Genomic DNA, 10,315 nt, shown 5'->3' with positions numbered 1-10,315 from the left:
CTGTACAATGTGGTATGTGTGTGTCTGTCTCTCTCTCTTTATAGTTTAACATTTTGTGGTCAAACATTGGTGGCATCAAATGTATAATTTATAGAGAAGAAAATCCCAGAATCCATTGTTGCAAATTTGGTGAAAACTGGTGATAGATCAAAAAGATATCAGCCTATCTTTGGTCTTTTTTGATTTATCAGCAGATAAATGTGGCCACTTGGCAATTTTTGTTTTCTAATTTTTAATGAATGTTGTGTGAATAAATTGAATGCACCAAAAATAAGTCTCTTTTGCTCCACAGGGCTTCATGTACTTGATTAAAAATACAGTAATATTGTAAAATATTATTACAGTTTAAAATGACTTTTCTGTATTATTATATTTAAAATTATAATTTATTCCTGTGATGCAAAGCTGAATTTTCAGCATCATTACTCCAGTCTTCAGTGTCACATGATCCTTCAGAAATCATTCTGATTTGCTGCTGAAGAAACATTTATTATGTGCTGCTTAGCTTAGCGACATGCTATTCTATTCCAATCAGAACATTTCAAATCGGCTTTCATTTTGGTTGTGCTTTGGTTTAGATACATACTATATAACACAATGTAACACTTGAGAATGTTAATCTGTTTTTCAGATCTTTACTGCTCTTCCTCCTTTCACACTGGGGATAGTTGACCGGCCGTGCAGTCAGCAGAACATGCTACGCTTCCCTCAGCTGTACCGCATCACACAGAACGCAGAAGGGTTTAACACTAAGGTACCAAGATTTCGGTAGCCTATACAAATGCGCCATTTCAATCACAAATTACTCATACTGACACAACAAATACCTGGAGACTTATAAATCTGTCTGCAGTGAGTGTCAGACTGTTATTATGATCATCACGGTAGCCTACATCCTGTGTTATAATTGATTATCCCAGTCTGATGTGGTTTGCAACATCAGAGTATTGTTTGACTTGTGACTTCACTGTAGATAAACAGGAGTGCAAGAAACAGCTCTGCTTCCACCCAGATAATAATGAGATTCATAAGCTGAAATAAGACAGTCATTCATTTATAGCCGAAGATCAGTGTTTGTGTGTGTGTTTGGGGTGATCTGGGGGACATTGCACTGGCTGTGCAATTGCAGAGAAACTGTTTGTGTGGGCTGTGTGTATCTTGGCATCAGTTTGTCTTGACTGACTCTCCCCTTCTCCCGTTCCGGCTTTCTGTCCCTCCCTTCCTCTCTCTTTCATTGCCTCTTTCTCTTTTTCCAGGTCTTTTGGGGTCACTGTATAAATGCTCTCATTCACTCCATTATTCTCTTCTGGTTTCCACTCAAAGTTCTGGAGCACGGTAACTATCGCAAGCACTCACACGCACACATGTAGACCACTCCAGCCCGTTGAGTATCTTTCATCGCCCGTTTTGTTTCTTCAGACACTCCCTTTGACAACGGCAACAGTGTCGACTACCTGTTCGTGGGGAACATCGTCTACACGGTGAGTTGTCAGCGGTGGCATTTACTGCGCCGTATTTCCCTGCCACAGAGATGTCACACATCATTTCCTTGCTAGTGCTGTTTTTCCATTTGTTGGCCACCAGAGTTTACACTGTAAATTTGTTAATGTCTCTTTTAGAAAAAGTTCTTGTGAAATAATCCCACAACTCAGAGCAGAAACGACAGGAACTCTTTGAGTAAACTGATGAGAACCGACAAGACCGCTCACCGTTGGCATTTGTGGGCAGTTTACGACTGAAATTCTGCATTTCAAGTCTACCATTCTAACAGTCTTTAACTTATTTATTGCTTTAAATGCTTGGAATGGTTCATTAAAAAAAAAAATTGGCCTTTAAAGTTCATATTCTGTATCAGTTTTTGTGGTCCTAACTACTAAAAAAAAAAAAGTTTTGTAACATATTTTTAATGTTCTTTTTTTTTCTTTACTAAAACTAAAAATATTAACTACAGGTGCATCTCAATAAATTAGAATGTTGTGGAAAAGTTAATTTATTTCAGTAATTCAACTCAAATTGTGAAACTTCAGTGCACACAGACTGAAGTAGTCTTTGAAGAAGTCTTTGGTTCTTTTAATTGTGATGATTTTGGCTCACATTTAACAAAAACCCACCAATTCACTATCTCAACAAATTAGAATATGGTGACATGCCAATCAGCTAATCAACTTAAAACACCTGCAAAGGTTTCCTGAGCATTCAGAATGGTCTCTCTCAGTTTTGGTTCACTAGGCTACACAATCATGGGGAAAACTGCTGATCTGACAGTTCTCCAGAAGACAATCATTGACACCCTTCACAAGGAGGGTAAGCCACAAACATTCATTGTCAAAGAAGCTGGCTGTTCAAAGAGTGCTGTATCCAAGCATGTTAACAGAAAGTTGAGTGGAAGGAAAAAGTGTGGAAGAAAAAGATGCACAACCAACCGAGGATTATGAGGATTGTCAAGCAAAATCGATTCAAGAATTTGAGTGAACTTCACAAGGAATGGACTGAGGCTGGGGTCAAGGCATCAAGAGCCACCACACACAGACGTGTCAAGGAATTTGGCTACAGTTGTATTCCTCTTGTTAAGCCACTCCTGAACCACAGACAACGTCAGAGGCGTCTTACCTGGGCTAAGGAGAAGAAGAACTGGACTGTTGCCCAGTGGTCCAAAGTCCTCTTTTCAGATGAGAGTAAGTTTTGTATTTCATTTGGAAACCAAGGTCCTAGAGTCTGGAGGAAGGGTGGAGAAGCTCAAAACCCAAGTTGCTTGAAGTCCAGTGTTAAGTTTCCACAGTCTGTGATGATTTGGGGTGCAATGTCATCTACTGGTGATGGTCCATTGTGTTTTTTGAAAACAAAAGTCACTGCACCCGTTTACCAAGAAATTTTGGAGCACTTCATGCTTCCTTCTGCTGACCAGCATTATGAAGATGCTGATTTCATTTTCCAGCAGGATTTGGCACCTGCCCACACTGCCAAAAGCACCGAAAGTTGGTTAAATGACCATGGTGTTGGTGTGCTTGACTGGCCAGCAAACTCACCAGACCTGAACCCCAGAGAGAATCTATTATCAAGAGGAAAATGAGAACCGAGACCAAAAAAAACAATTGAGCTGAAGGCCACTGTCAAAGAAACCTGGGCTTCCATACCACCTCAGCAGTGCCACAAACTGATCACCTCCATGCCACGCCAAATTGAGGCAGTAATTAAAGCAAAAGGAGCCCCTTCCAAGTATTGAGTACATGTACAGTAAATGAACATACTTTCCAGAAGACCAACAATTATTTGAATTACTTAATAATTTTTTATTGGTCTTATGAAGTATTATAATTTGTTAAATGTGAGCCAAAATCATCACAATTAAAAGAACCAAAGACTTACTCTGCTTCAGTCTGTGTGCATTGAATTTAATACACAAGTTTCATAATTTGAGTTGAATTACTGAAATAAATGAACTTTTCCACAACATTCTAATTTATTGAGATGCACCTGTATTTATCTAGGGATGTGAAAAAAAATACATATTTTCATAATTGACTGGTTGGAAGGTTGTCCAATGTTGGAAAAAAAAATAATAATATATATATGTATATATGTGTGTGTGTGTGTGTGTGTGTGTGTGTGTGTGTGTGTGTGTGTGTGTGTGTATATATATATAAAAAAAAACATTCAAGTAAAACTCTTACTATAAGGAGATTTTGTTTACCTACATGTCATTTGAACATAAACCAACGTCACAGAACTGTGAACATGCAAATATGTTGTTAAATTATTGAAATATTACCTTAAAATCTTATGGGTGCAGCTGACAAAAAAAAAAGTTTGGGAATACCTGATCTAAATGAATAATCAGCCTACATGAAGCCCTGTATAGTAGGGCTGGTTTATAAAATAAGACCTCACACCAGTCACACAGATTTTTTTTATGGGTTGTTCACATAAGCCATGTTCTTGTGGTTAAAATCTGGATGGAGTGCAGCACAATGGAACAGTACGCAGACACATTTTTGACACCCTGCCTTAAAAGCATAATTCTTATTGCACAAAAGCCTTTAAAAATTTCACAAAATGCAAAGCAACTGCCAGAGATATCTGTCTGCATATGTACATAAACCAGCATTTTAAAAATAACTTTTTACTGCAAAAAAATCTCATAATCCTCACATTGCTTATTCCAAGCAATTTGAAGTCCAAACATTGCCTTAAAGTCGATAGTTTTGTTACGCAAGCTGTGTTTTAGAGATACAGCGGAGGAATAAATGCAGATTTTCAGAGAGAAGGTTCAGTGTGCTTAAACCCTCTCAGAGAAGTTGAGTGAAAGATCTTTTTATCAATATTTATGTACAATTGAGTGAAATGTATTGTTAAAAAAAACACACAAAATTCATAAAATATTAAAGTTAAAACAGCAATTTTGTAAAAAGTCTAGTTAGACTGGTTGACCAGTCTGACCCATCCCAAATGACAACAAAACGCTTCTGTGAATTTTTTTGCATTAATTACATGTTGTCAAAGATCCGAAAATCAGAAGTGAGTCAGATTTTATATGTGTTTGGGCAAATAATTCATTACACAGATCCTGTCTTTGAGTCTTTAATCTTTTGAATGAATTGTAATAAGTTCAAAAGGCTCTTCATTAATTTCCTGAATCATGTTTGATTTGCATGCAGCCTGCACAGAACATGCTAAGATGTGTCTCATTATTTCATAGTATTTTTTCCTATTCACATTCAATACAGTCTGCAACCCCAGAAAAAAGCTTTCATGCCACTTTTCAGCATCTAAATCACTACAATTCCCTCCCTACTAGCCAATCAGTGAACTGTATTTCGTATATAGCTCTCTGTGTTGTTGTGTTGTGCTTTTGGCCATCCATTATAAAAATGAGGCCATGTGTATGTGTGCACCCAGACTATTAAATACAGTACGTTGGGGTTTTTGGAGGCGATACTAGACCCTAGCCATAAAACAGTAATGAATGAGTCCCATGGGGAGTGAAGTCTTTGTGTGCTGGTATTTTTTTCTGTTCCTCGCAGGCCTCTGTGTGTGTGTGTGTGTGTGTGCGTGCATACGATTACTTTAAGGGCTAAATGTGTAATTGTGTTTTAAAGCAGTGTGCGTCGCTAGAGGCAATAGTAAGTCGATGCTTGTGTGAAAGCCCTCATCTGTTTTTTTGTGTTGAAGCTGTACAGAACATTTAACCAGGATGATGAGTGCATATCATTACTGTTCTTTATGATTCTCTCTCTCTGTCTCTCTTCCTGGTGCAGTATGTTGTGGTAACTGTATGTCTGAAAGCCGGTATGGAGACCACAGCATGGACAAGGGTATGTCAGTCCCCATCCTACAACACAAACACACACACTTTTCACAAAATGAATTTAGCTCGTTTTTCTTAAACATACTAATATTTTTATGCATTTTTCAGAAAACAAGATTAATTTTCTTAACTTATTAAGCATGATGTGAGAATGTTTACATATTTGTACTGGAAAAAAAGACAAAAATACTGAGTAAGAAAAACATTTTTTGCAGTCTGTGAAAGTGCCCTCTAATGTATTGAATATTACAAACCATTTGTTATGTCTGAATTGAAACAACACATTATAGAAGTCTGAATTTGATATTGTCTCTAATTTGCACTGCAAAAATGATTTTCTTTCTTAGTACTTTTGTCTTGTTTTCCAGTACAAATATATAAATATTCTCAAATCAAGATACATTTGCTTGAGAAGCAAAATGACTTAAAATATTAAGTCTTGTTTTCTAAAAAAAGTATCAAAATTAAGTATGTTTGTCTAAAATGAGAAAAATAAGAATAACATTACTTTTATTAATAAAATAAAAATAGTTAATTATTAATTCTATTAATAAAATAAAATTATATTAATTCATTTAACAATTATATTAATACATTTTGCTTGATTTTAGAATTTTTAAATATTTGTACTGGAAAACAAGACATAAAACTGAGTATAACAAATTTTTGCAGTGTATCAAAGCACTGTTTAATTAATTGAATTTATTCCAAAGCATTTTTAATATCTGAATTGAAAGGGGATCCCTCTGTACAACACTTTGCACTTGACATTGTGTCTTATTCTATAGGAAGGTCATATATATATTCTGGAAAGGGCTTTAGATAGATGGGGAACATGCTGCTATGTCAGGATATTTCTCTGTCCCACTGCCATGTGTGTTGAGGAGACGTCGACACTCCTCGTCTGTTCAGCTGTCTTCACACCAGATCTTGTGATGAAGTAGAGCGGCTTTGGAATTCACATGGTTTCCATTACAGTTGAAGAAGTCTATATTCAGTGTGAAACTGACCATGACCTGTTTTTCTCTTGTTCTAGTTTTCTCATCTGGCTGTATGGGGCAGCATGGTGCTCTGGATGTTGTTTTTTGCCGTCTATTCTGCAATCTGGCCAACCATTCCTATAGCACCGGATATGTTGGGCCAGGTGAGTGCAAACACACACACACCTGTTCATGTTTGTGCTTTCTCACTCACCTCCTGTATCTGTCTGCTGCCCGGCGCCTGGATAACTTGCTCTCTGGGTGTTCTGTGTCAAATTTATGGCCAGCCGTCCCATTTCGCAGTGTCCCTGCACCTGCCACACAGTCACCCAAGCCCCAGGCCTTTACGGCCTACCCTGGAAATGTTGACTCAAGTGGGTGGGCTGGTTTGTGCATCATTACAGACATCTGTGTGTGTGTTTGATTGAGGAATACTCCAGAAAGGTTTTTTGCCTTGTCCTCACAGTGGCTCTGTTCCATACCCTAGTGAGTCGCCTCGCTCTCTGTTGCCTACATAGGCACCATCCTAATTGAAATGGAACATGCGAAGTACTAATTTGAAACTCTCTGTAAAGGCAAGAACACTATATGTTATAGAAACAACACTCCTCATGTACATTGCATGGGATACTTGACTCGACTGATAGAGATTGGAGTTATTGCATTTTATTGTAATTTTTTTTTTTTTTATTTGTATTAATACCTTTTATTATTGCATTACTATATATTTATAACCAACGATTCTATTCAGCTCCTTAAAAATCAAAACGTATATAAAACAATATATACATTTTTTTAAAACAATTTACATTATATACACTTTTTAAAAACGAAAAAATGTGTGTATATGTGTATTTATTTTTATGTTTGATTTTGTATATATCCTTTTAAAATAAATCAAGTTTCTGGATATATATATATATATATATATATATATATATATATATACACACACACATATACAGTACAGACCAAAAGTTTGGACAACATTACTATTTTTAATGTTTTTGAAAGAAATCTCTTCTGCTCATCAAGCCTGCATTTATTTGATCAAAAATACAGAAAAAACAGTAATATTGTGAAATATTATTACAACTTAAAATAATTGTTTTCTATTTGAATATACTTTTAAAAAAATAAATTATTCCTGTGATGCAAAGCTGAATTTTCAGCATCATTACTCCAGCCTTCAGTGTCACATGTAACATCCAGTCTGTCACATGATCATTTAGAAATCATTCTAATATTCTGATTTATTATGAGTGTTTCTAATAAATTTCTAATAATATATATTCTAATAATATATTTTCTTTACTATCACTTTTTATCAATTTAACACATCCTTGCTGAATAAAAGTATTGATTTTATTTAAAAAAAAAGAAAGAAAAAAAATTACTGACCCCAAATTACTGAGACAGTAGTGTATATTGTTATTACAAAATATTTATATTTTAAAAACATAGCTTCTTTTTTTTTTTTTTTTTTTTTTTTTACTATTTTATTCATCAAAGTATCCTAAAAAAAGTATCACATGTTCTGAAAAAATATTAAGCAGCAGAACTGTTTCCAACTTTGATAATGAATCATCATATTAGAATGATTTCTAAAGGATCATGTGATAATGATCCTAAAAATTCAGCTTTTGCATCACAGAAATAAATGATCATTTAAAGTATAATAAATGTATAAAACAATTATTTTAAATTGTGATAATATATCACAATATTACATTTTTTTTCTGTATTTTTGATCAGATAAATGCAGGCTTGATGAGCAGAAGAAACTTCTTTCAAAAAACATTTAAAAATAGTAATGTTTCAACAAACTTTGGTCTGTACTGTGTGTGTATATATATATATATATATATATGTATATATATATATTTTCTTTTTTATATATATATATATATATATACACACACACACACACACATATGTATGTATTTTGCTTCTATAAATTACATATAAAACAAAAAATACATATTGTATTAATTACATTTATAATTAACTTTATTTTTATATATATATATATATATATATATAATATATATATATATATAAATGCTATTCCAAAAATCTGTAGAAAATATGATTTTATATATAGCATATTTAAAACATTTTTATACTTATTTTTATACTTTTTAAAAATGTTAAAAAATATATTTTACTATTGTGTTATTTATAATTAGCATTTCTCTTCAAAAAAGGCCACCCTTCCAAAAATTATGTAAAAAAAAGTAAAATAAAATAAAATTGTATTGAATAAATTACATTATGAATGTTTGTTATATATTAATAAGAATGTTCATATATTATATATTAATAATTTGTTTTATAAAATAATATAAAATTTTCCACAATACTTTTCAATATTTTCACATTTTAGTATTATAACATATTTTAGTGTTATTTCTGTAATTATGTTTTTTTCTTGCTTTGTCTACCATCTTGGATATTTTACCAAGTGATATTTCAGTTCTTAAGGGATTGTAATGCATACGTCTCAGGAGGCAGCATATTTGGAAGTGTGCCTACGGTGCCCCAAAATGCTACGTACGGGGGGCGACTCACTAGATTTTTGAACAAAGCTAGTGTGTGTGAGTGTGGAGGGGTCGGGGGTGGGATAGAGCTCTCTGAAGCCCTCCGGCCCATTAATTCGATTTGTGTCAGAAATCAGGAATGTGCTCAAGTATCACCACAGCTGCTCGCAGAGAGGGAGAGAAAGATGGGACATCCCTCGCTCTTTACCCTGCAGCGTTGGCTTTTCTTTCCCCTCTCAGTCCAGCCGTTCGTATTTAATCTCTCCATCTCTCCATGCAGGCCAAGCTGGGAGCACACACTATGCATGTTTTTCCAGAGCTGTATATCAGTGTGTGTATTTTTGTGCGTCTGCTCGTCTGAGAATTCGGGAGGGTTGGTCTGGGGGTGTATGCGCAGCTGTCGCGAGGGGACACCGTCTAATGGTTTTCGGAGTCTAGTAGATTCCGGCGGGGATATCAGCTGTGGAGGATCCTTAAAAGTGGGATCACTTGATTGCACACCTTGAAGCTGTCTTTTAACATTAAAAGTCACTTCAGAAAAATATGTTCCTGTAAAAGATTTTTAAATCAGATTGATTAGTAGTAATAAAATGGAACAAATGTTATGCTCATATACTAAAATATAATGAAATATGGATAGATTGATGTATCAGTTATCAGCTGACATTGGCAGTTTTTATATTGTCATTAACAATAGCTTTAGTGTCCCCCCAAAAAAAAGGAAATATATTTATATTTCTTATATATATATATTTATTTCATATATATATATATATATGAAATTGCATTTTAGTTTTTAATTTTATTTCTTTTATATTAAAAAATATAAACTAAAAAATATATTAAATTCAAGTATAAAATTGTATATATGTATAAAAAATATCCTATTTATATACAGATTATTTTGTGTATATATAATGGGTTTTATACAGTTTTGAGTAGTATTAGTTATTATATATTCTTTGTAGTGCTGTCAAACGATTAATCGCATCCAAAATAAAAGGTTTTGTTTACATAATATACGTGTGTATATTATGTATAATTATTTATGTATATATATAAATACAAACACATGCATGTGTGTATTTAAGAAAAATATGTTGTTTATCTCATTAGGGTGGAAAAAGACTTCTAATTGGGCAATTAAACGGAGACGGGGAGGAAGAACTAGAGCAAACAGTAGACAGTCGAGTTGGGTAAACAGAGTAATTGAACTCTCCCACAGGTCAAAGGTGACGCAGTCAGTCAACAGCTGTTCCAAGGAGAGAGAAATCCAGCATTGATTGGTTGTTGCGATGTTTGCAGAGCATTGATTTCAAACTGATGATCTGTTTATCTTTGTTTTAGGCTGGCAGGGTGATGCAGTGCTGGAGCTTCTGGCTGGGCCTGATACTGGTGCCAACGGCATGTTTACTCAAAGATGTGGTGTGGAATGCGTGAGTAATGTACCACACACATACACATATCAGTGTATTTATGGAGAAAATCGA

General features: G+C 34.3%; 1 protein-coding gene across 1 annotated transcript in view; it reads left to right on the top strand.

Annotated features, from left to right (window-relative positions):
- atp8a2 (ATPase phospholipid transporting 8A2) overlaps nt 1-10,315 on the top strand; it is a 55,765-nt gene that overhangs the window by 40,923 nt on the left and 4,527 nt on the right. The window contains 7 exon segments of the mRNA XM_042752048.1: nt 1-12; nt 632-754; nt 1,257-1,335; nt 1,420-1,481; nt 5,256-5,312; nt 6,342-6,449; nt 10,173-10,261. The exon segment at nt 1-12 is cut by the window's left edge and continues 63 nt beyond it. Of these exon segments, the coding sequence (XP_042607982.1) occupies nt 1-12; nt 632-754; nt 1,257-1,335; nt 1,420-1,481; nt 5,256-5,312; nt 6,342-6,449; nt 10,173-10,261 (530 nt within the window).

Source organism: Cyprinus carpio, chromosome B24 (genome assembly GCF_018340385.1).
Source record: "Cyprinus carpio isolate SPL01 chromosome B24, ASM1834038v1, whole genome shotgun sequence".
Classification (NCBI taxonomy): domain Eukaryota; kingdom Metazoa; phylum Chordata; class Actinopteri; order Cypriniformes; family Cyprinidae; genus Cyprinus; species Cyprinus carpio.
Note: the sequence above shows the minus strand (reverse complement) of the source record. Positions and strands in the feature narration are given on the sequence as shown.